This window comes from Trachemys scripta, chromosome 2, assembly GCF_013100865.1.
Source record: "Trachemys scripta elegans isolate TJP31775 chromosome 2, CAS_Tse_1.0, whole genome shotgun sequence".
In the NCBI taxonomy this organism is placed as follows: Eukaryota; Metazoa; Chordata; order Testudines; family Emydidae; genus Trachemys; species Trachemys scripta.
In genome coordinates, this window is record NC_048299.1 from 196,872,199 (window position 1) to 196,895,042 (window position 22,844).

The 22,844-nt window shown below is 39.2% G+C and overlaps 1 protein-coding gene and 1 long non-coding RNA gene across 4 annotated transcripts in view; both read right to left on the bottom strand.

Annotated features, from left to right (window-relative positions):
* Positions 1-2,284: 2,284 nt before the first annotated feature.
* On the bottom strand, positions 2,285-4,835 carry LOC117873354. Its single transcript, XR_004644698.1, has 3 exons — positions 4,193-4,835; positions 3,525-3,665; positions 2,285-2,736 (listed from the first exon to the last, which is right to left on the bottom strand). It is a non-coding gene; the product is annotated as an uncharacterized LOC117873354 (long non-coding RNA).
* A 5,619-nt stretch (positions 4,836-10,454) lies between these two features.
* NDUFV2 (NADH:ubiquinone oxidoreductase core subunit V2) overlaps positions 10,455-22,844 on the bottom strand; it is a 31,894-nt gene continuing 19,504 nt past the window's right edge. For 2 of the 3 annotated variants that reach the window (XM_034762623.1, XM_034762621.1), the window contains exons 5-8: positions 21,393-21,561; positions 17,680-17,789; positions 12,138-12,214; positions 10,455-10,615 (exon numbers count right to left, since the gene is read on the bottom strand). In XM_034762623.1, coding sequence (XP_034618514.1) covers positions 10,522-10,615; positions 12,138-12,214; positions 17,680-17,789; positions 21,393-21,561 — 450 coding nt within the window. In that variant the 3' untranslated portion in view covers positions 10,455-10,521. Of the gene's footprint in view, positions 10,616-11,576; positions 11,634-12,137; positions 12,215-17,679; positions 17,790-21,392; positions 21,562-22,844 lie in introns of those variants that run through there. The other variant, XM_034762622.1, reaches the window with a different exon arrangement.

Here is a 22,844-nt window from a genome sequence, read left to right on the forward strand (position 1 = left end):
TATCATGTCTCCTATCTGTATCTAGCAGTATACGACAGGAAGGGCATTGTACCTATCAAGATTTCTACTTTGTCCCCTTATAGCAGCAATAAACTAGGAAAATTTTATTGACTTAACCTGCCTTTTAATGATATAAAGTTGGCCTATAAGTTTGGATTTTTTTAAGCTTTTTCCCCTTTTTATTTTTTAACCTTAAACCTTAGAGTGTCAAGTCTTATCATTTTTGTTTTTTCTGGAGGTTGTCTTTCAAGACTCAAACATGGATTGTTCTCTTATTCTTTAATAAAAGGGGAATGGTTGTTGAAACTTTAGCAAAACATCTTCCATAGATATTTGGTTAGATGTTTGTTCAAAGCTATTTTGTATTTTATTAATATACTCCTAGCTCCTAAGATCTATCTACACAAGGAAATTTAAAAAAAAATCCTATGCTTGCTAATACTGACATTGATATCATCAATGAGCTGGTTAGCAACTTTTAGAAACATTTTATTGTGTAGATCAGACCGCTGAAGTTGGGCATTTTGAGGCAGGGAAAATTGGGCACAAGTCTATTCTCTTGAGTTTCCTTTCAACTGGCATGCCTAAGCTCCTTCTAGAAAATTCTTAGTCAGTTGCTAAGTGTGCCAGAAATAAGAGTTTCTCTATTAATAGCTTCTGTACAAATCACAAATATTAATTCTCTACAAGATGAAATTTTCAAGATGGAAATAAAACAAAAAAATGCCTTGAATAAAAATGTCTCTGTCAATCAGCATTCATTTCTTTGGTCAATGTGGTAATCCTACTAATTCTGTAGTCAGCTGCATAGTCTTGCAAAAGAAGCAGATATGAATTTCAAGTGTAAAAAAAAAAAAAAGGCAAAAAGAATAAAAATACTCCATAGATCTCTTCTGTACAATATAAGCAACAAAGAGCTCACACTATATTTTCCCCATTGCAGTTCATCTCTAAAACCATTAGGTGCTAAGTTACCCCAGTGATAGTCATCTTAAAAATAAGATAGAACAAGATCTAAGAGAAAAATTAGTCATATTTACAACATAAACTCGTGCAGAGGAGTCATCTCATTGCCACATTGTAGGCAAATGAGTCCTTATTTGTGCTAAGAATCAAATAAGTCATCGAGAAAGTTGTCAGAACAGAAGACGGTCACAACTGGGCACTGCTAGCATAAGCCTGGTCTCCTGAATTATGTTTCCACTGTCACTCAGTTGCTGTGGTCTTATGTATACTAGAGAAATTTGATTTCTGGTTCTTCCTAGCATGGCATACCTGTAACCCACCTCATGTCCCCCCACCCACAAGTGTTTGAAGTGGTGCACAGGAGTTCCAAGCACTTTTTTGAACTAACTTTTTTTGAGCAATGTGAACCATTGTGTGGTCTTCCACTATACCAATCTCTACCTTTGCAATGTATGCATGGACAGAGATTGCTGCAGCCCCTTAAAAGCAAAAAAATGCTACCATTCCACAGGGTATTGGTCACTGCTTAGGCAGCCTGTCTGATATGCATTCTGAACTCTGCTACATAGGGATCAAGTTTTCTGGAAGCTACTTTCCTATTCAAATAGCACTGTGCCCAACTTGGAGCTCAATTGTGCGCTACTTGATTCTGTTACTAGCACGTCTTGGAAGATACCAAACATGGGTGCTGCCATCTGGCCTGAGGCTGACATGGGCACTGGAGACCATACGCAGGGGCAGCTGCACTTGTTCATTCATAGTATTTTAATGTATGACTGGCTGAACTGGTCATCAGATGGGGTACATCTATATTTGAGCTGGCCGGTGTGATTCCCAGCTTGTGTAGATGTAGCCATGCTAACTGCTTATGAGCGAGTGCCTCAAAATATGTGTCTGTGGCAGTTGAGGCTAGCCACCCAGGGACTCAGGTGGGATTGTATTTGGGGCAGCTAGGCTGAGCCACTGCCTGTGTTGCTGCTGACACACTATTTTTAGGTGGTAGCTCAAGCAGAGATAGTGGGGGTTACATCTGTGTGAGCTGGGAAGTGTAGATGTACACTTAGAGGGGAGAAGTAGTGCCAAGAGAAGACAAAGAGCCTGGAAGGCCTGTATAACAAGACATGGAAGAATAACAGTCGGTCCTTTTCAGGGCAGAAAACGTGCCTCTTGCACAGTGATCTGGATCAAAGCCTGAAGGCTCACCCTTCCACATAATTAAAGGTGCTTCTGGGTAGCACAGAGTCCATACAGTGCAGTCAATCAGGACAAGGAGACAAACAAAGAGATCTTGTATACATTTGCAGGATATACAATCTACAGACAGCAGTTGAGCCAATACAGAAGGAGGAATTGGAAGGTGAGGGGTCATCTAAAGAAATTGGCTGATTTTGCAGTCTTGATTGTTGGAAAAAGAGTTTCCCGGGTTCTTAGAAAAGCCACCAGTAGGATTAATAAAAGGAAAGAGATAGACACTTTCACTGTTGTGTAATGCTACCACTTCAGTTCCACCAGCAACCTTCTCTTTCTCAGTCTTTCTGTCTCCATCTCTTTGCTGCACAAGTGCAGCTACCAAGTTCCTCCATAGGTCAACCCAGTTCAGTTCCCTAATACATCCCCTGAGTTGACATTCCCCTTGAAGCATCCTGTGCTGGCAGGTACATGAACCACTGCTCCTGGTTAAGATAAAAATGTTCAGCTTGGCATGTGCAGCATCAGCTTCAGCTCTATCAGATGGGTGAACTCAAAATAGCAGTGGGGGGAAATTACAAACTGCAATATAAAAAAAGGCAAAAAATAAGAACTTTATTGCAAATCACATGTTGGGCACTACAGCAAAAGCATAGAGCATTTTATATATTACAATGTAGCTATAATGGCATATATGCCAGACAGGGAACTTAACTAGCATTCTGCTCATATTTAGATGAAGTGGCATTTAGCTTTGCCTTGTGATTCAGTGCATGGAAACCGCTCTAGGCATATTTTGCCCGCAAAGTGATGTACAGATAACACAAACTATGAAAGTTGGGGGAAAACACTGCTTATCATGACCATTGCCTGACATTAAATACATTACTAGAAATCTAGTGGAGATTCCCGTTAATTTTATTTCTTATTTTTCCCCGGCCCTTGGGAGTTATATAGGAAAAAAATCAAAACAATGCTCCAGCCTTGCAATCCAATTTTGGGACAATCCATCGTAGTCTTCTCAATCTTTCCCCTCAGTTCCTTGAAAATTGCCTTTTCCCCTTGTTGCGACCCTCCACAAAAGGTTGGGTTTTTTGTTTTTGTTTGCCTGCAATAGATAGCCATTGCAAGTGCCCTTGCTTCCTCTTTCCATTCTGCATTAATATAACATCTCCATCCTTATTCTTGGAAATCAAGTGTGTGAATTTAATATGTCCTTTCCAGCTCTAGTCCAAAGAGAGAGATCCTTGTAAAATGTCACTGTAATCTGAAACTGAACTGAAATTGTTACTTTAATTGCATTCAAGTGATGGACTGGCTATTGCTATAGCAATACTATGAACTCTTTCATTTCATTTCATTTCACTCACCAATATGGCTGCCTCTAAGTAGGTGTGATAACAAATTGGATCCACAGCAGTAGATGTCCAACAACTGAGGTTCAGGAAAACAGCAGAGCAAGGAAAATTTATTTCTGGTCATGCATAGAGACTTGGAGCCCAGGTAAAAGTCTGAACAAAATGAGACTCATTAAGAGACAGGACAGATTCCAGCAGGAAACCAGAAATGATGCTTACTATTTCTGGAATAAGGAGATAAGAAAGAATAAGCAGTTCCAATGGGATATTTTCAATGAATAGATAAGGGCACAGGAAAAAAAGAACAGGTTGGCCTAATACAACAGGACAATGTTACTTAGATTGGCTTTCCCCCTACTTGGGCTCCCTTAGTCATTCCCTAGACTTCCACTCCTTCCTAGGTCATGGAATGGAAAACAGGAATCCCAATTAGATGGATTTGAGAAATTTAATTTCTATATTGGTCTTTGTAGAGTGTACAGGTTAACTGATTTCTGTTACAGCTGGTATTCAATCTTATGTTTAATAACAAAGTTTCTGGGAAATATGGCACCGTGCACTTATCACATCATAGTGTTTATGATCAAGACACCATCATTTAACTACTCCATATACTTCCTCACCAAAACTAATACAAACTACTAGTAAAGCATAAGATAAATGCATAAAACCATTATTACCAAAGCACATAAAGGCTCTTCATAGCAGCAACTCCCAGTTGTTATGCTATCAATAAAATAAAAATTTGCTCCTCCATAAACTCCTTCACTATGCAAAGCAAGAGAAATAGACAATTAACAAAAGTTTATACAGAATACACAAAGAGGAAATCCAGCATCACTAGAAACGATTAAATAAAACCAAGAAACATTTACTTCACTGCTCCAGCCCCATTTCTCACCATTGTTTTGAAAGTTTGTGCACAACTCGGGCAAACACAAACTATAGCACATGCTAATGTAAGTAACAGCTTTGGGTGCAACAGTTGTCAAGCTGTGCATCGATTGCTGGAAGTCAGAGTGCCTCCTCTGATTTCATGTTACATTAGATGCTTGTTTGCAGCAACACCTTATAAGAGCAATCACCACTTACGAGAAACATTTACCCTCGGAACACTTTCCCTACCGTGAATTGTCCAGTCATAACAGCAACATATCCACCGCATAAGAGCACCATTTGTGATGTCACATCTGGGGCGGAGCTTGGTGGGCCATGTAGAGGTGTTCCCCCATAAACTGAATCTTCAGCATAGCTCAAGGGCACACAGCTTTGTCCATTTGCCCTGTCTGACTGAGCCTGCATGGAGGCCATGTGTAGGGGGGAGTTTGGGAGGAGGGTCTGGAAGAGAGGGCTTTTTCAGTGGTGGGGTCGGGTCAGAGAAGCAGTAGAGGTGCATCTGGAAAGGTTCCGCCATCCTTCCTCAATATCTGGCTTGCAGGTGGTGGTGGTTGCTATTTTGCAGAGGGGAGTATTGGGAACCCCCTTGGGCACTGAGCTGTCCCCACTATCTCAGTTGCTGGTAGCAGGATGTGGATGTGCTATTTTGCAATGGGGGATCAGGGGACTGCACTCCTCAGGGCATTTACCTGTCCCCTTCCCCTCCCATCTTCACTGCATTTCCCCCCCTCCATGCAGGCTGTGCATGGTACCCTCCCCAGCCATCCCTCCCTTGCCAGTGTGGAGCATGAAGCTGCCACCTGGAGCATCATCAGCCTGTTCCTGGCACTCATTTTGCTGAATGGGGGCTCCCCTGCCCCATTCTCCCCTACCCTACAATTTCTTCCCACCACAACCTGGCTGACCCCCCACTTTCCAAAACACACTTAACTCTTCATATGCTTTTGGTCAGCCAACACTATAACAGCAACAGGTGCTTAGGCGCAACATAGCAAAAGAGCACCTATATGTTGCTACCAAGGAGTGTCTACTGTATTCAGGCAGATATTATAATGGCTACATTAGTCACTAAACTGTTACTGCAGGTTAACAGCCATTTCAGTTTTGCTTTCAGTTGCGCAAAAGCACGCTCCACCATTGACTTGTACCAGTTGATTAGTTACAGTCAAAGTAGCATCTCTCTGTATTTATGTAGTCTGTGGTTTCATTAACCATTGTAAAAGTGAGCATGCACAGTTTTACCCAGAATTAGTGGGGATGAAGATCCCTTTAATGTCAGTGTTTGATAGGCCTGGAGATCCTCTCTAGTCATTCTTGGGCTTGTTTTTTTGAAAGTCTAGCATCATGCACTTTGCCATATGTACACAAGCAGGAACTTTCTGCAATGATCAATTAAGACTTGTGTCAGCATTAGTAGTAGCCGGAGCCCCTGTATTTAATGGTTATGGAATTCACCCTTTACCACTGAAGTGTGCTCCAGGATCTAGCCTTTTGTTAAAATACATGTACCTAGTTTCTGTTATGGTTGAAAAGAAATGTTAGAAATGTGAACCAAGTGTATGTGAATGCACTAGAATTTACAAAAAGCCTGAAACAATACCTTTGAGAGGTGTAAACTGCCTACTTTATCTTAATGGATTGTAAATTCTGAAACCTAAAGATAATACTCTGCAGCATACTGAAAACAAAGTGCTGGGATGGTATAAAATAAACAATGTAATAATTAAATATGGGCACATCTGATGGTACTGTAGAACCTCAGTTACGAACACCAGTTACCAGCTGACCAGTCAACCACACACCTCATTTGGAACTGGAAGTACACAATCAGGCAGCAGCAAAGACAATAAATAAAATAAAAAAGCAAATACAGTACACTATTGTGTTAAATGTAAATTACTAAAAAAATAAAGGGAAAGCAGCTTGTAAAGTACTTTTCCCAATGTGGCACTTATCATGATTGGGGCATTTTTCTTCTGCATAGTAAAGTTTCAAAGCTGTATTAAGTCAATGTTCAGTTGTAAACTTTTGAAAGAACTACCATGTTTTGTTCAGTTACGAACACTTCAGAGTTACAAGCAATCTCCATTCCTGAGGTGTTTGTAGCTCTGTGGTTCTACTGTATTATTAAATTTCATATATAGTTCAATAAAACCTATATTTTAATTTAGATCAATAGAAGTATACTATATTTGAGACAGCTGTAGGGAATGAGGACACTTGCTTTTTTGTAAGCTAACAAAAGTAGAAACTTTTCAACATTAATTAGGAATATAAATGTAGGGAAATCTGATAAACTATGTACTATGATATTTAGCAATTTTTGACTCAGCTTTTTGCATTTTTTAGAAAGTTGAGGACTATAAAAGATTGACTTCAGGAAATATTTCAAAAGTTGTCTTAATTTGTCTCCATTTGAAATAGTTGTTTATGTGCATGGGTTAAAGCAATTCTGGAGTTCTCAATCTTTTTCCTTTGTGCAGATCACATTTTTATTGTGAGACTGCTTCATAATTAATCTCCCCTTCCCTTAATGATCATGCTGAACACTTATCTGGCCAAATGCAACAGCATAACATCACAGTGCTAACTATAACAGTTTGTTAAAGGAAACAAAATGTATGTAATTTTAGCTATATTTTAATGGGATGTTTTGGCTTTTGTGGGGAAAAAAATCTATTTTTACTTTTGTATGTTATTACCCCTTTCTGAAACTTGTCCTCTTCCTTTCTTTGCACCTAGTTCCCGGCCACTTTTTTGTGGGACATGCTTCCCAGCCAGCTGATCCTTTCCTCCACCTACTCTCCTGCCATACTGGCACATAGGCTCTCCTTTCTTCCCTAGATACTCACTCCCACTCTTTTCCTCTTATGTATCAACAATCCTCGCTAAAGGAGCTAGGCTAGCTCTTCCTCAGTTCCAGCTGCTTTTCTTGGCATCCAGGCTGCTCTTATTATTTATCTACTGTATCTATCTACTAGGAGCACCCAAAGGCCCCAATCAGGATAAGTGCTGTATTGGGAGAAGTACTTTACAAGCCCAAGACGTTATCCCTGTAAGCTTTTCACAACAGTGTAATTTCAGGTGACACAAATGTGTGTCTGACACAACAGGAAGGAAGATGAGAGTAACGATAATGTGTGGATTCTGGACAGAGATGGAAGCACCTGAAAAGAGCCAACTCCAGATTACCTGCCAGGTCTTTGCTCTCCAGAGCACTAGTTCCTGGACCACAGTTTAAGAACAGCTTGTTTAATTAATAAATTGGTCTAATTTTATAAGATCAATTAATGTGAAGATAAAATTTTTAAATTATTTGTGTTTGGCCTGAAGAATTACAAAATTAAAACAGAAATGGACTGATACATTTGAAAATAAATGAAAACTGTATGATGGTACCAGTAGTGTAGAACTGGACAGTGAATTTAACTATAAAGAGAAAAATGAATCTGACAATTTAGTTTCACTATCCAAGCTCAGTGAAGTGCATTAAGTCAAATAAACATTAAAAATTGTAATGGTTCTTCATCTTCTACAATAATATAAGAGTTAAAGATATACCAAGAGTTAAAGATTTTTTTTATGTGGGCAAAGTTCCCCTATACTTTCACTACCTCTTGGGGATTATGTGAACACAAAGCCAAGTAGCTTCAAATCCCTACATGTTTTATTAAATGGATTGCTTATAGTTTAGTTATGCTACCACCCCCAACAGATTACTCTAAATGAATTTGAAAAAAATCTTAATTTTCTTTTTTTAGACTGTTTGCTTAGGTTTTGAATTGCTCTTGACCCAACCAATGGAACTGGATGCCTGTTTCTCTTTTGTTACTAGTCAGTTTCACTTCATGGTTCTTATGCAATTCTGCAATATTCGATTGGAAATTTTACAGATAAGTGTTTAAAAGAGTGCACACTGGATATTTCATTGCATGGAGATGTTTTTCTTTATAAATATTTTCAAAGGATTCTTAACTCAGTTGAAGATGGTCCTGAACTCCCAAAGCGGAAGGGTTCTGAAGGGATGTACTCCTCTCTCCCCCTATTCAGCAGATGGAAGATTCCAACCTTGCAACCAGTGGTATAGTCCATCAGTGCCCTCAGCTCTCAGGGTTTTTGTTTGCTTTCTCTGCTGAGAAGAGAAATCCCTGAATGCTCCTGTTAAAGACCTAGTCAGTCAAGTTTTTGTTGTCTTTTTTGTTACCATATAGAAGTATAAGACTAAAAAGGACCTCCTCTTGATATACAATCCAGGCCACTGCTATTGCAGGAAACCCCACCATATCAACTGATCCATAAATTTATCAAGCTCTATTTTAAAACTAGTTAGGTTTGTTCCCTCTCTCCACCGGAAGACTGTTTCAGAAGCTCAGTCCTTTGATAGTTAGACACCTAATTTCCAGCCTAAATTTATCCATAGCCAATTTATACTCACTTGTGCCAGCACTGTCCTTTAGCTTACATAGCTCTTCTCCCTCCCTGCCATTTACACCCCAATGTATTTATAGAGAGCAGTCATATCGCCTCCCAGCATTCATTGAAGTCTTATTGTTGGGGAGTGGGCTCAATTGTACCAAAAGGATCTTCTTCCACATCTTTCCTGCTCAAACTTAATTGATTGTGACAGGATTGTTAGAGGTAAATCTGCTACTTATTTCCTTATTTTTCCCCTTTTATTCTTCCCTACAATATTAAGTTTATTGTTGAGTGGTGATACCATGTCAGGGGTATCAGCCAATTATAATGTACTTTTCATTCTTCCCCTAAACCCTGCTCCCCAAATGTAATCATATTGGTCATAATGCCTTAAAAGTAATTACATCTAGACATACATACTTCTATGTGCTAAACGCCCTCAATAGCAGGACAGCGTCTTCAGCAGATAAGATAGTTTACTATTTTGTCCTTTTTGTGCTCATAAAACTGAAAGCAAGGTTTTCACCCAAAGATTTTGGTGAGGGCAAGGCAACGTTTCACATACATCTTTACAAATGGGGGAAGTTTGGCAATCTACAGATTTTTGTTTTTTTGCACTTTGCACTAATTTTTCTTGCTGTGGCACAGAATATCAGGGTTGGAAGGGACCTCAGGAGGTCATCTAGTCCAACCCCCTGCTCAAAGCAAGACCTAATCCCAACTAAATCATCCCAGCCAGGGCTTTGTCAAGCCTGACCTTAAAAACCTCTAAGGAAGGAGATTCCACCACCTCCCTAGGTAACCCATTCCAGTGCTTCACCACCCTCCTAGTGAAAAAGTTTTTCCAAATATCCAACCTAAACCTTCCTCACTGCAACTTGAGACCATTACTCCTTGTTCTGTCATCTGGTACCACGGAGAACAGTCTAGATCCATCCTCTTTGGAATCCCCTTTCAGGTAGTTGAAAGCAGCTATCAAATCCCCCCTCATTCTTCTCTTCTGCAGACTAAACAATCCCAGTTCCCTCAGCCTCTCCTCATAAGTAATGTGCTCCAGCCGCCTAATCATTTTTGTTGCCCTCCGCTGGACTCTTCCAATTTTTCCACATCCTTCTTGTAGTGTGGGGCCCAAAACTGGACACAGTACTCCACGTGAGGCCTTACCAATGTCAACTAGAGGGGAATGATCACGTCCCTCGATCTGCTGGCAATGCCCCTACTTATACAGCTCAAAATGCCGTTAGCCTTCTTGGCAACAAGGTCACACTGTTGACTCATATCCAGCTTCTCATCCACTGTAACCCCTAGGTCCTTTTCTGCAGAACTGCTGCCTAGCCACTCAGTCCCTAGTCTGTAACAGTGAATGGGATTCTTCTGTCCTAAGTGCAGGACTCTGCACTTGTCCTTGTTGAACCTCATCAGATTTCTTTTGGCCCAATCCCTCTTATTTGTCTAGGTCCCTCTGACTCCTATCCCTACCCTCCAGCGTATCTACCACTCCTCCCAGTTTAGTGTCATCTGCAAACTTGCTGAGAGTGCAGTCCACGCCATCCTCCAGATCATTAATGATCTTTATATGCTTAAATGGTGCTACTATTCTCAATTTTTAAAAAAACATAATTAAAGCCATTTTAATGAGGTTAACTGTATTTTATTTTCAGACAAAATATGTTTTTATAATTTATTATATAAATGCTTAGAGGTCTGCTCGAACTCCAAATCCAGGTCCTTTGGGTGGTTCAGTCAGAGAAGTAAGACCACCAGCTGGCTCACAAGAAAAGCGTCCACTTCTGAAAAGATAAAGAGCAATCAGATTTGTTCATCAATACTCAGTATTACAGCAATCATCTTCTACCCATGAATGACACAAGTCTAACTCAATCTTTGGGCTGCCATTTTTCCTGTTTCTCTGAAGGATGAGCAGAGAGAAATGGGAGGAGGAACAACAGAATATCCGTAAAAATACTAGTGGTAAAACGAAGGCATTCAAGTAGAATGTCAAATATGGAACTTGATAACCAAAATACTTCATAGATACAAAAATTAAATCTATATGCTTAACAAAAAACCCAGGAGCCAATGGCTTTTTTACTCCAGCAATGGCAACATCTGATTATTTGTTTCAGATCCATCTTAGATTCATATATTCCAAGGCCAGAATTGACCATCATCATCATTTTGTCTGATCTCTTTGTATAGCACGGGCCATAGAACTTCCCCAAATTCTTAAAGCATATTTTTTAGAAAAACATACAATCTTGATGTAAAAACTGCCTATGTTGAAGAATCCACCATAACTGTTGGTAAATTGCTCCCATTGTTAATTACCCTCACTGTTAAAAATGTATTTCCAGTCTGAATTTGTCTAGATTCAACTTCCAACCACTGGATGTTATACCTTTCTCTACTAGACAGAAGAGCCCATTATCAAATATTTGTTCCCCATATAGGTATTTACAGATTATAATCGAGTTACTTCTTAACATACTTTGATAAGCTAAATAGATTGTTTTGAGTCCATCACTATAAGGGATGTTTTCTAACTCTTTAATCATTCTCATGGCTCTTCTCTGAATCCTCTCCAATTTATCTGCATCCTTCTTGAACTGTGGACACCAGAACTCGACATAATATTCCAGGAGTGGTCACACCAAATACAGAGGTAAAATAACCTACTAATTTGAGATTCCCGTTTATGCATCCAACAAGGATTGTATTAGCCTTTTGGCCATAGCACTGCACGGGAACGCATGATTATACATCATGATACTGTTCAGCATCAATTAGCTCCCCCATTCATATATCTTCCTATGCGTATGAAATTGTGCAGGAACAGTGGGAATTAAAAAGGAAAAGAAAAAAAGAAGTCAGTCTCTCACAAGCGTCAAATCCAGCATAGGTTTGTAGGGATCAAAAGTCTACTAGCTAGTAGTGTTTTGGGTGATTTATGCAAAAAAAAGTTTGTGATCACATTCCAGTTCCTATCAGGCATATAGCCACTTCAGACCCACCATCTCCTCAATTGGCACTTTCATTGGTAGTCTCAAACAGGCCAGGGACTGAAGAGTTCTGGACATGAAGCTTTCCTCTCACCTCCACACACAGCCTCTCCAGGTTCAGGTTTACGCATAAAGCAGGTCAATGTGGAAAAGCCTGTAATGCCTGTGCGTTCAGTGAATTAATGCCTTCAGTTCTAGAGTAATCAATCCAGTAACTTTTCCAAGAACTAGTCGCCAACATTAAAAATAGCTTCCCTTCCAAATGGATTTTCTCTCTCATTACTCACCCCAGTATTATACAAATACAATTTACCTTGGGCCAGGTTTGGGAACTCTGCCAGCCTTTAGTTCATCAATTATGTCTTCAATATCTTTTGATGTCAGATCTTCCTGTAAAATGAAAGAGACCATGCTATTAAAAGAAAATTTAAACAAAATCTATAAGCAATTGAATCAAAAGTAGTATCCACAATTCCTCAAAATAACAGTTTTTAGCTTTTAACCGAATTCTTCACTCAGTTTTGATTTCAGCACAGGTAACTATGATCCTATCAGTTAATATATGCATCCAAGTTTAAAGAAGAATTAACAAACCTAAAAGATTAGAATGTCATAAAACTTCAAATGTCACTGTTAGCTGTGTTACACAAGCAATTGTTAGTTAAAATGAACTGATTTTAAGCCATTTATGTTTCTGAACCAGCTCATAATGGCCACGTTTTAAAAGGGGCTGTGTTTGAGTACTAGGAGCTACCATGCGAGCCAGCACTCTGATCACTCTGACACCAATTAGTTGTCCCAGAGAAGGCTTAATGGTATGGGGGTAATTAAAGTTAATTACCTGATCAGGTCAGTGGAGGGGCTGGGTGAGCTAAAGAGCCAATTAGCCCATTAGCTCAAGACTGATAAAAAGGACACAGGAAGGAAGTGAGGGGGAGAGCTGAGTGAGAGCTAGCTGAGTCCAGTGTCTCAGAAATCTCTCAAGCCCTGGGGAAAGGGCTGAGAGCACAGGAAACCGCACTGTAAATAGCACTGCTGCAAGGGGCTACAGAGGTGTTGGTGAAGGGAACATAAACGGCATGGTGTGAATACACAACCAGTGAAGTTGGAATAGTTTCTGTGGTATTAGAAGGCAGGAGCAGAGGATGCCCTGTTACATGTGGGCGCTTATCCAGGTTTGTGATTCCCCCATCCATGGTGGCAGAGGATCAGACAGGGAGCCAGTGCGAGGATTCAGCATCAGGGCAATGGAGAAGAGTCTGCAATGGTTGGTAGAGCAACTAAAGGAGAAACAAGAGACCATGCACTCGTTCCAGCAATCCCATCAAATGGAAAAGCAGTTTCTCCCTGCATAGCAGGCTGAGCAGCTGAACAGCCTGCAATACAGAACCTGGTGAATCCTGTGACTGAACAGCAGTAGTTTTTGGGGGTTACCCTGTGCAAAATGGGCCCAGTGGATGACCCAGACACATTTTTAGTGACTTTTGAGAGGGTAGCAACAGGAGCCAGATGGGATAAGGGATCACAGGTCTTCTGAGTGGCAGCCTATTTATCAGGGGAAGCCTAGGCAGCCTATATGGCCCTGTGCAAGGAGCAGACCCACAACTATGATGTGGTAAAGGCTGTCATCCTGGATAGGGTAGGCCTTTTGGCAGAAAAATACAGATTTTGTGCCATTAGGTGGTCTTATGGAGTATGGCACTTAGCCTTTCTGCAAGTTAAATGACTGGGCTCCCTGCTGGCTAAGGCCAGATATTCAAGGTGTGGAGGAAAATAGCAGCAGCCCTAATATTAGAAAAATTTCTCCAGAGCTGCTTTGAAAACACATGCATTTGAGTCTGGAGGCAGCAGTCAAACTCACAGAAGAGTTCATGGAAGCGGACTTCTCCAAGAGAAATGTCCAGCCATTTCAGAGACCAGACTCAAGGAAGAAGGGGGGGCAACCTGATTATAGCATAGGCAACCATTTGTGTGGTTTGTACCAAGAGCTTCCTCTAATAAGCATAGCCTGTGACACAAACCCATGACTTAATATTCCTTTCTGCTGCCCTCTTCTCCCTCCCCTCCTGCCAAACAAAAACAAGGGGAGGGGGGAGACACACATCACTGCCTCTCATATACAGGCAGGAATTACTCAATTTACTTGTTTGGAGAGCGCACAATGTTAGTGTGGTGACAAACTACAGTAACTCCTCACTTAAAGTCATCCTGGTTAATGTTGTTACGTTGCCGATCAATTAGGGAACATGCTTGTTTAAAGTTGTGTAATGCTCCCTTCTAACGTCGTTTGGCAGCTGCCTGCTTTGTCTACTACTTGCAGGAAGAGCAGCCCCCTTGCAGCTAGCTGGTGGGGGCTTCGAACCAGGGTGGACCGACAGTCCCCCTAAGTTCCCTGTGCAGCAGCTGCCCAGCAGGCTAGCAACTGCAGCTGTCCCTCTCCCCCCACCCCACCGCCGCCATGTGCTACTCCTGCCCTCTGCCTTGGAGCTGTTCCCCGAGACTCCTGCTTGCTGTGTGTGCGGGGGTGGAGGGGAGGGAAGCGGGGGGGGCTAATGTCAGGGTGTCCCCCTGCACCCTGCTTACCCCATCTTCCATAGAGATGGGGGGGACGGGACACCACAGAGGGAGCCTGCAGCAACTGCCCTCTCAGCAAGCTGATCTAATTAACAAGGCAGTGTACTTAAAGGAGAAATGCGCGTATCTCCCTCCATTCCTGCCGCCTTGTAGAGTGAGAGAGTTAACCCTTGAGGGCTCAGGCAATTGCTAGTTCATCATTTAGCAGTAAGAGAAATAGCCCACCCTGATTCCTCCACCTCAACCAAGCTTCACAATCATCATCGCTGTGTACCAGTTTGTTTAAAACTGTTTGTTTAAAACTTATTGGAGGTGAGTTTTTAAGGGGGTGGTGGTGGTGGTGAGTGAGAGAGTGTCTTTTGTCTGGTGAAAAAAATTTCCCTGGAACGTAACCCCCTCATTTACATTAATTCTTTTGGAGAAATGGGATTCACTTAACATCATTTCGCTTAAAGTTTCATTTTTCAGGAACATAACTACAACATTAAGTGAGGAGTTACTGTATACACTTACAACTTGCTTCATAATTACAACATCTGATACTAAAAACAATGCTATGTTGCATATTTTTGATATTCAAACCATAAACTGTATAAATACAGGGATTTCTTTAAGATTTCTGTAGTCAGACAACAAACTGCTCAAAGCCCCTATGAAAAAGGCCTTGATTCAAAAATAAAGAAGGGAAGATCTGAGGCTTCCATCAGTACAGGACAGGGTTAAAGAGGCTTCGATGTTTTTTGTAACCTTAACTTGGAATGGCCTAGTTTTATAAATGTTTGGTGTTTGATATCACCAATATTCCTGCAAAACTTTTTAAGCAATTGAATCACATACGTATTTTCACCCTTAACCCCAAATTAATGGGGACTTTTGTCTGGGAATTTTTTAAGACATAGTGGGAAATAGCTGTAATGTGACTCAATTGAGGTAGACAAGGAGAATGCCATTTAAGGTTTGGAGCTTAGCTCCCTCTATCCTACAGTAAAGTGCACAAGGGTATGGTCTAGCTCTAGTACTTTTCTATGAAATCTGCCCTAAGTGTCTTAGAAAGCATACTAGATTAGGCCACAGACTTAAGAACTTGGAATGAGTGATTAGCTCCCTTCATCACATATAATGCACACTGGACAGGCCTAGGACTCTTCAAGTGTCTTTTTGTACAGCAAGCTATGAAAAGCATTCTGGGTTACACTGATCTACAGCTGCACGGCTCCTCTCCTGCAGACACTCTTAGATCAGGGGTCCAAGCACCTAGAGCCACATCAGTATCTCAAATACTTGGTCCCCCGTCACTGTACTTTGGTGTGCTTGAGTGCCTTTGGAGGCTTTTCTATCTTTCATATATCTGGGGAAGATGCATCACTCTATCATGCCTTAGGGCTTGTCTATACTTACACACTGGTTCAGTGGCTGGCAATTGAACTTCTGGGTTCGATTTATTACGTCTTGTCTGGACGCAATAAATCAAAACCAGAAGTGCTCCCCGTCGACTCCGGTAATCCTGCTCGCCGCGAGGAGTATGCGGAGTCGACGGGGGAGCCTGCCTGCCGCGTCTGGACCATGGTAAGTTCAAACTAAAGTACGTCGACTTCAGCTAAGTTATTCACGTAGCTGAAGTTGCGTACCTTAGTTCGAATTGGGGGGTTAGTGTAGACCAGGCCTTAGTCTCATCAGCATATCTGTTTGGAAAGCGCATCACCAACATGATGCCCAGGAGTACCCTACTCTTGGGCATCGTATCTGTGTAGAAATGTGTGCTGGTGGGTACACTGGGGCACAGTATCTGAACTAAAGTCATCAGCACACTGCTTAGCTTCCAGCTAAGCCCCTAAGTAACTTAACAGAGATTCTTATTTCAACTTTAACTTAAAATTTGACTGTAAAGTGCAGAAATTTGATGTGCACTAAATCTTGACTTCATGAATCCAATGAGCTTAATTATAAATTCCTTCCAGTTGTTGTTTTCAAACTAGGACTGTCTAAAGTGTCATATCAATTTTTTAAATATGATGGACCCATACAGATTTTCGTGGGGAGGGAAGGGTTTGTTTTTGGGGAAGTTTACTTAGTTCCTCTAAACTTCAGTTTTGGTAGAAAACTTTTCTGTTCTCCACTGACAAGCCTCCCTAATGATCAATTTCCACTGAGACCCATCTATGCAAGAAAAAGGCTTAGAGACATTTTAAAATAAATGAAAACTCACATCTGCAGCAGTCACTTGATTCCCTGTTTTAAGCCCAAAGCCAAATTGCTATTCTGAAATTCTTGTTTAAAATATTCATAACTTTAAATTACAGTTCAAACACCTAAACTTTGACCTTGTTCACTAGGACTAGATTAATCCAATGTTATGTTTTCTCTCTCTCCTCTTCCATTTTTATGCTTTCTAGTAACAAACAAACAAACAACCCAAGACTTCTTGGAGTCTTGATATTTTTGATGTCACAACTTACGAACCCTTGTCTGATTTACTTAAAATTGGCTAGAAAAAGTATACCATGTTCACTGAACTCAGAATAATATTTTCAACATCATTATCAACATGAGAGGGAGGAAGGGAAGGGCTCACAAAAAAAAGGGGGAAGGGGGGGAAATCTCTCTAATGGAAACTGAATTTGCTGAAGCTGCTACCACTCCAAAATATGTTTGTTTCCCTTAATTGATTATTAAAAAAAAAAAAAAAAAAAAAACCACTATCCGAGGAGAATATCACTCAGAGTGAAAGAACTTCAAAGACTGAAAAAGGATGTGATAGGTTTTTTTTTTTTAAATAAATAATAATCCCAGAGAGAACCAAATCCTCCTTCAACTAAAAGGTATCTATGAAAGTGCCCTAGTTCTAATGCCTGAATACCCCAAAATGTATTTCTATATATATTTTAATTCTTTTTCTTCATGATCCTTTTATGAAAATATGTGAACATTAAAAAAATTCCACTGGTCTCAGGAACTTTACCTACATCACAGTGTATTGATGTGTATTTTCATGTAGAGGATATCTAGAAGATGTTCCAGCTCATGAACTGTCCCTCTCCCAAAAAATGAGAGCTTCTCTTCACATTGATAAGTAAGCCTAGGGAAGTCCTGTTCCAATATCATTTTGAGAGACAAGCCACCCACAGCATAGCAATATAAACTATCAGATTAATAGGTCAATTAATAACTTATATTGAACTACTAGAATTTCATAATCTAAAACAATGACAATCATTTAGTGTAATAATTAACATACCAGTTAAACAAAACATTGTATCTTTCAAACAGAATGAAATACTTACATAATAATTATCATTTATTTGCACCATCGGTGCATTTACGCAAGCGCCTAAACATTCAACTTCTACCAGTGTGAAAAGTTTATCAGGTGTTGTTTCCCCAACTTGTATACCTACAGTAATAAGGAATATTAGGTTAAGTGGTGATTATATAATACGTTTAAAGCAAAATCTTAAATATTTCACAGCTAATCTATTACTGTTATTTCACTTCATGTTGTAAAACATTTGTATCTTATTTTTACATGATTTGGACCATTTTCCTAATGTCAACACTTAAACAGCTCCAAGACGCTTCTCATGAAGTAAAAAAAAGCTTCATAAACTGAAACCCCTCAGATACATTTTAAAAATTGATTTACAGACCTGCTTTCTATTTCATAAAAACATTTTCTAAACCAATTATAGGTATTATTAATTGTAGACTACTATTCTATTTTTAGGAAACAATGCAATAGGAGAAGTAACTATAGAAGGAATTATATATTACAGCAGCATGGTGGTCAGAACCTTGTAGATTCAGGCATTAAGGCCCCAATCCTGCTAAGAGTTGTGCATGAGCTTAACTTAAATTCCCTAAGTAGTGCTGTTGATATGCATAACCAGTGCTAGGTCAATTAGAATACTGTCATTAATTTAAAAAGGATCAGTATTGGGCATAAATTATCAATGGGTTAATAATTATTACAAAGAAACTATGCAAATAAAATTGGATGAATAATAGCAGCTGGGAAGAAACAAAAGAGATCACAATTTTGTGAATATGGTCAATTTCTGTAAGGACAGCTGTAGCAGTGAAATGTATTTCATTTCAAACTATATTCCCTGGAACAGCTTCATGAAATACTTTCTCATGTGGCTCCCAGGGGACTACAAAGAGCACTCCATACCATATTTTATCCCAACAAATTCCATTTTGATAGGTTACAAACAAGGAATGTCATCTTAATGTCAGATCCACACAATTATATCAGCCAGGTAGACTTTGAGTCAATATTTAAGGAACTAACTTTTTTAAATATTAAAAGATCCAAAATTACTAAGTATTACAAAGATTATATTCCATACCAGGATAATGAAAACAGTCTGCGTAGCAGTTATGTTAAATTCAGCTACACTAGTCCTAAAAGCATATAGCATATATTCAGGGACATTATAGCAAGCCTGTCAAAAGTTTTATTATTTATCAAGAAGCATTCATGATATTGTGTGTACATATGCAAAAGCACCACATACAAGGCAAAACAACTGGAAGAAGTCATGTGTACTCCAGGAGACTGCACTGGCTTCCTACTTGTTTCCTGGTGAAATTCTAGTTATTGGTTTTAACCTGTAAAGTCCTTCATTATTTGGGAGCTGGGTACCTTAAAAACTGCCTATGTTTTAAAAAGTGACACCAAAGATTGGTTGAGATTCTTGAGCTGCAAGTGCTTAGATATGATCACTTGTGGCTAGAGACAGACCATCCAACTGGACAGCCTTCGACCCTTCTTCCCCGACTTAACAAGCCAAAGGTTTTTAGTGGGAGTTACCTTCAGGACACTTTACAATTCCTAGCTGTTTTGATTGTTTGATGGGGGAGCCCTTCTGGCTGCACTGGCTACCCTTTTTAGCAGCTATTTAGTTGCTGGCATTTGTACTGTAATTTATAGTAAGTAATATACATAGTGTTTGAGAAGTGTAATGTACTAATGTGAACAGTTACAATAACAATGTTAGACAATCACTTCACTGATTTCCAGATTTTCCTATCTGTGCAACCTTAATATTAAAATCGTAGCTATTTTTAATTCAATTTCCTTGTTTAAAACAATTAAGAGGGGAAGAAATCACTTGTGCTTAATAGCAGCACTACTAAAATGGTCCCCATTAGACTGAAGTTCACAGCATGGAGTGTTAATTTCACCCCTTTTCCTGTGTTTTAGTTTGGTTGCAGAAAATTCTCTTACATTTTGGGGTTACTTATCTTTGCTACAGAAAACCCCCCAACTTTTCATGAAAACTTAGAATTTGTGGAATATCGTAGAATATAGGAAATATTACAAACACCCTAAAATTGAGGAATAAAAATGTTTTACGCAGCTTCAGTTTTTTTCTTGTCCTTAATGTTAAGACAATTATTTTAGAGAATGGAACTGGGTGTTAAAGCAAGTCATTTACAATCTCTCTCACATCAGTTTTCCCACTGAAAGCATTAAAGTGGCAGTCCCTGTTCCTACTAGACTATGGAGGGAGAATGTGCACTGTGAGGTCACAAATGCTTGGGGCTTCTTTAGGCTCTGCTAAAATTCTTAGCAGATGCCCATGGAGCATATTTAGAAGTGTTTTTTCCCAAATAACTTTAGTTTCCCCCCTCCTACTCCCTTCAAACCAAGAAAAGGCATTAGTTCTCAATGAGTACTGTGTTGTCACGATTTAAACTTTAGACATCAAAAAAATTTGAACTTAAAAAATTTTAACACTGGAAAAAAACATTTTTTACTCTCCTTTAAAACGGATACTGGGATTTTGTTCAAACTTTCAAAAAAATTCACCTTTGGACAGAGACCAAGCATGGAAAATTTCAGCCAAAAAGTGCATGTTTTGGAAATCTGCATGCATAATAAAAGGTTATAATAAACTGTTTACTGCCTTAATTATAGTGGTTTGTACCAAGAGCTTCCTCTAATAAGCATAGCCTGTGACACAAACCCATGACTTAATATTCCTTTCTGCTGCCCTCTTCTCCCTCCCCTCCTGCCAAACAAAAACAAGGGGAGGGGGGCGACACACATCACTGCCTCTCATATACAGGCAGGAATTACTCAATTTACTTTACTATTAAGGATTTATAAGTTACATTCCCATTATCCCATTTAAGTTAAACAAAGATTAGGGTAACACTCACAGCAAATGTCTCTTCCCCACACACTGATCCATGTGTTGCAATATTAAATATATGCATCTAAGATATGCAATATTAAAGATATGCTGAAGGGAACCTGACTAGCTGAGTAGACTGTTGTATGTCTGGTAGTCTTGCTCTAAGATACATTACTAGAAAAAAATAAAGGATCAAATCAACACATTTAAATCCCTATTAAGTTGGAAACAGTTATTTTTACTCAGAACTTTGAGCAAGGGCTTGCCTTCAACACCAGTTCTTGATTTCAGGTATATTCAAAAACATTTACTTGGATTACTGGAGGGAAAAAAAAATGTGGTTCACAGCTACATTAGAGAAAATAAATGGTCTCCTACATAAGCAAAACAAAAAAAACAAAAAAACAACCTTGATTTGAGACCCCCTGTTCCAATTGTTTGAGGATACTGACACAAGAGAACATGCCTCACCCTCAAAGGGACGGGATAATCTGAATGTTCTCAGGTCCCCAAAATTCACCTTATAACTTCTAAAAAGGACAGATTTATTATCTGACAAATTGTCTATAAAAACATCAATGGGCACTGTTAACCAATAGTTTACCCCCCAACCATCACACTTATCTCATTCTGCTATTAAATATACTTATTCTTTTTATTTCAAATCTAAAGTTTTTCAAATTTAGACTTCAAAGAATTAACTTATGAATTTAAGTATATTTTCTTTTTGTATCGTCACCACCATATCAATTCCTTGTTTAGAAAGCTTTTGTTGGATAGGTGAAATGTTAAATATTGTAAGCCTGTAAAAGCACAAATAGTTATAGAAAACATAATATTAATTTGCATCATACCAAGCTTCTTCTGAATGGCCTCTAGTATGCCATCAGAGTCTCTCAGCATGCAAGGTGTAGTTGTGCAGATCTGAATATGATATTTTCCAACAGGCTTCCGATTATACATTGTATAGAAAGTTGCTACTTCATATACTCTCATGGGAGGCATCTGTAAAACTTCAGCAACCTATAGGATGGGGAAGAAATTTTTTTTCTAATTTTTATTTTTGTAGGGCATTACTGGAATAATTTCAGCTAAATGCAATATTTTCAAAAGCACTAATTACATTAATTCTGGTTCACAACACTGTAGTAGTATACAAACGAAAAAATACAAAAATTACTTCTGCATTCTTGTGTTCTGAAGATAGCCATAACAGATCACCACTATGACTCTCAGACCCTTGACAAGTGACAGGTTGAAATGTATATAGTTCATGTTTCTGAGCTGGCCTCACTGAACAGTGCATAGCAAGACACCAGTCTGACACACCTTTCTGTTAATATTGCTAAAACAGGTATTAGACTTGTAAACATGCATTTAGTGTTTAGATTTCATGAAATATTTGTAAATTGCTGTATATGTTATTCTCACTTATATCTGTAACCCATGCTATAAGGTAATACTTAAGTATTTGTTCTGTAACTAAAAATGTTTGTTCTGAAACTGTAAATCCAGTCAGGAAAGAAATATCACAAAGTGTGAAATACTGGTTTGCACCCATGAAGAAGTGTCATCTTCTCCCCCAAAAAAGAAGGTCTATAGACATCAGACAAGCCATTGTGGACAAAAGACTTTGTTGACTGCTTCCCTCAGAGCCCTGAAGAAGGTGTGCCCAAGCCCTCATCCCATCACAGCTTGAACACTGGGGAAGGGAATAAAAATGCCTGTGAAAGAAAATGTATTATTTCTATGGTGCTTGAACTCTGAGGATAGAGGATTTCTAAGCATAAGCAAGGAGTCCCCAGCTGTTTTTCCTGGGTTAGCTCTAAAAGATAGAGTCTGCTTACTATAGAAGTTTCTATTATCTTTCAAAATCTAACTCACTTCTGTGTGTATGCATACCTGCTTTAACACTGTAAATAACTCATTTTTTTCCTAGTTAATAAACCTTTAGTTAGTTTGTTACAGGACTGGCTATAAGCATTGTCTTTGGTGTGAGATCTAAGGTGCAAATTAACTAGTCGGTCTTTGGGACTGGGAGTAACCTGAATATTGATGTGAATTTTGGTGTAAAGCAACTATCACAAAGTCACTGCAGGCAGCGTGACAACATCAAAAATAATTCTTTGCTGGAATGAAAATTGAAAGCACTGGAGAACTTGGTCAGACTACAAATAACTGTATCATTGAATTATATTGTTTCCGAGCCTCCGTATTACAGCAAAGCTCATTTTAAGCTGGGTGCTACAAATGATCAACTAAGTGAGAAAGGACTTATAGGACCTCCATGCATAAAAACAGCTTAG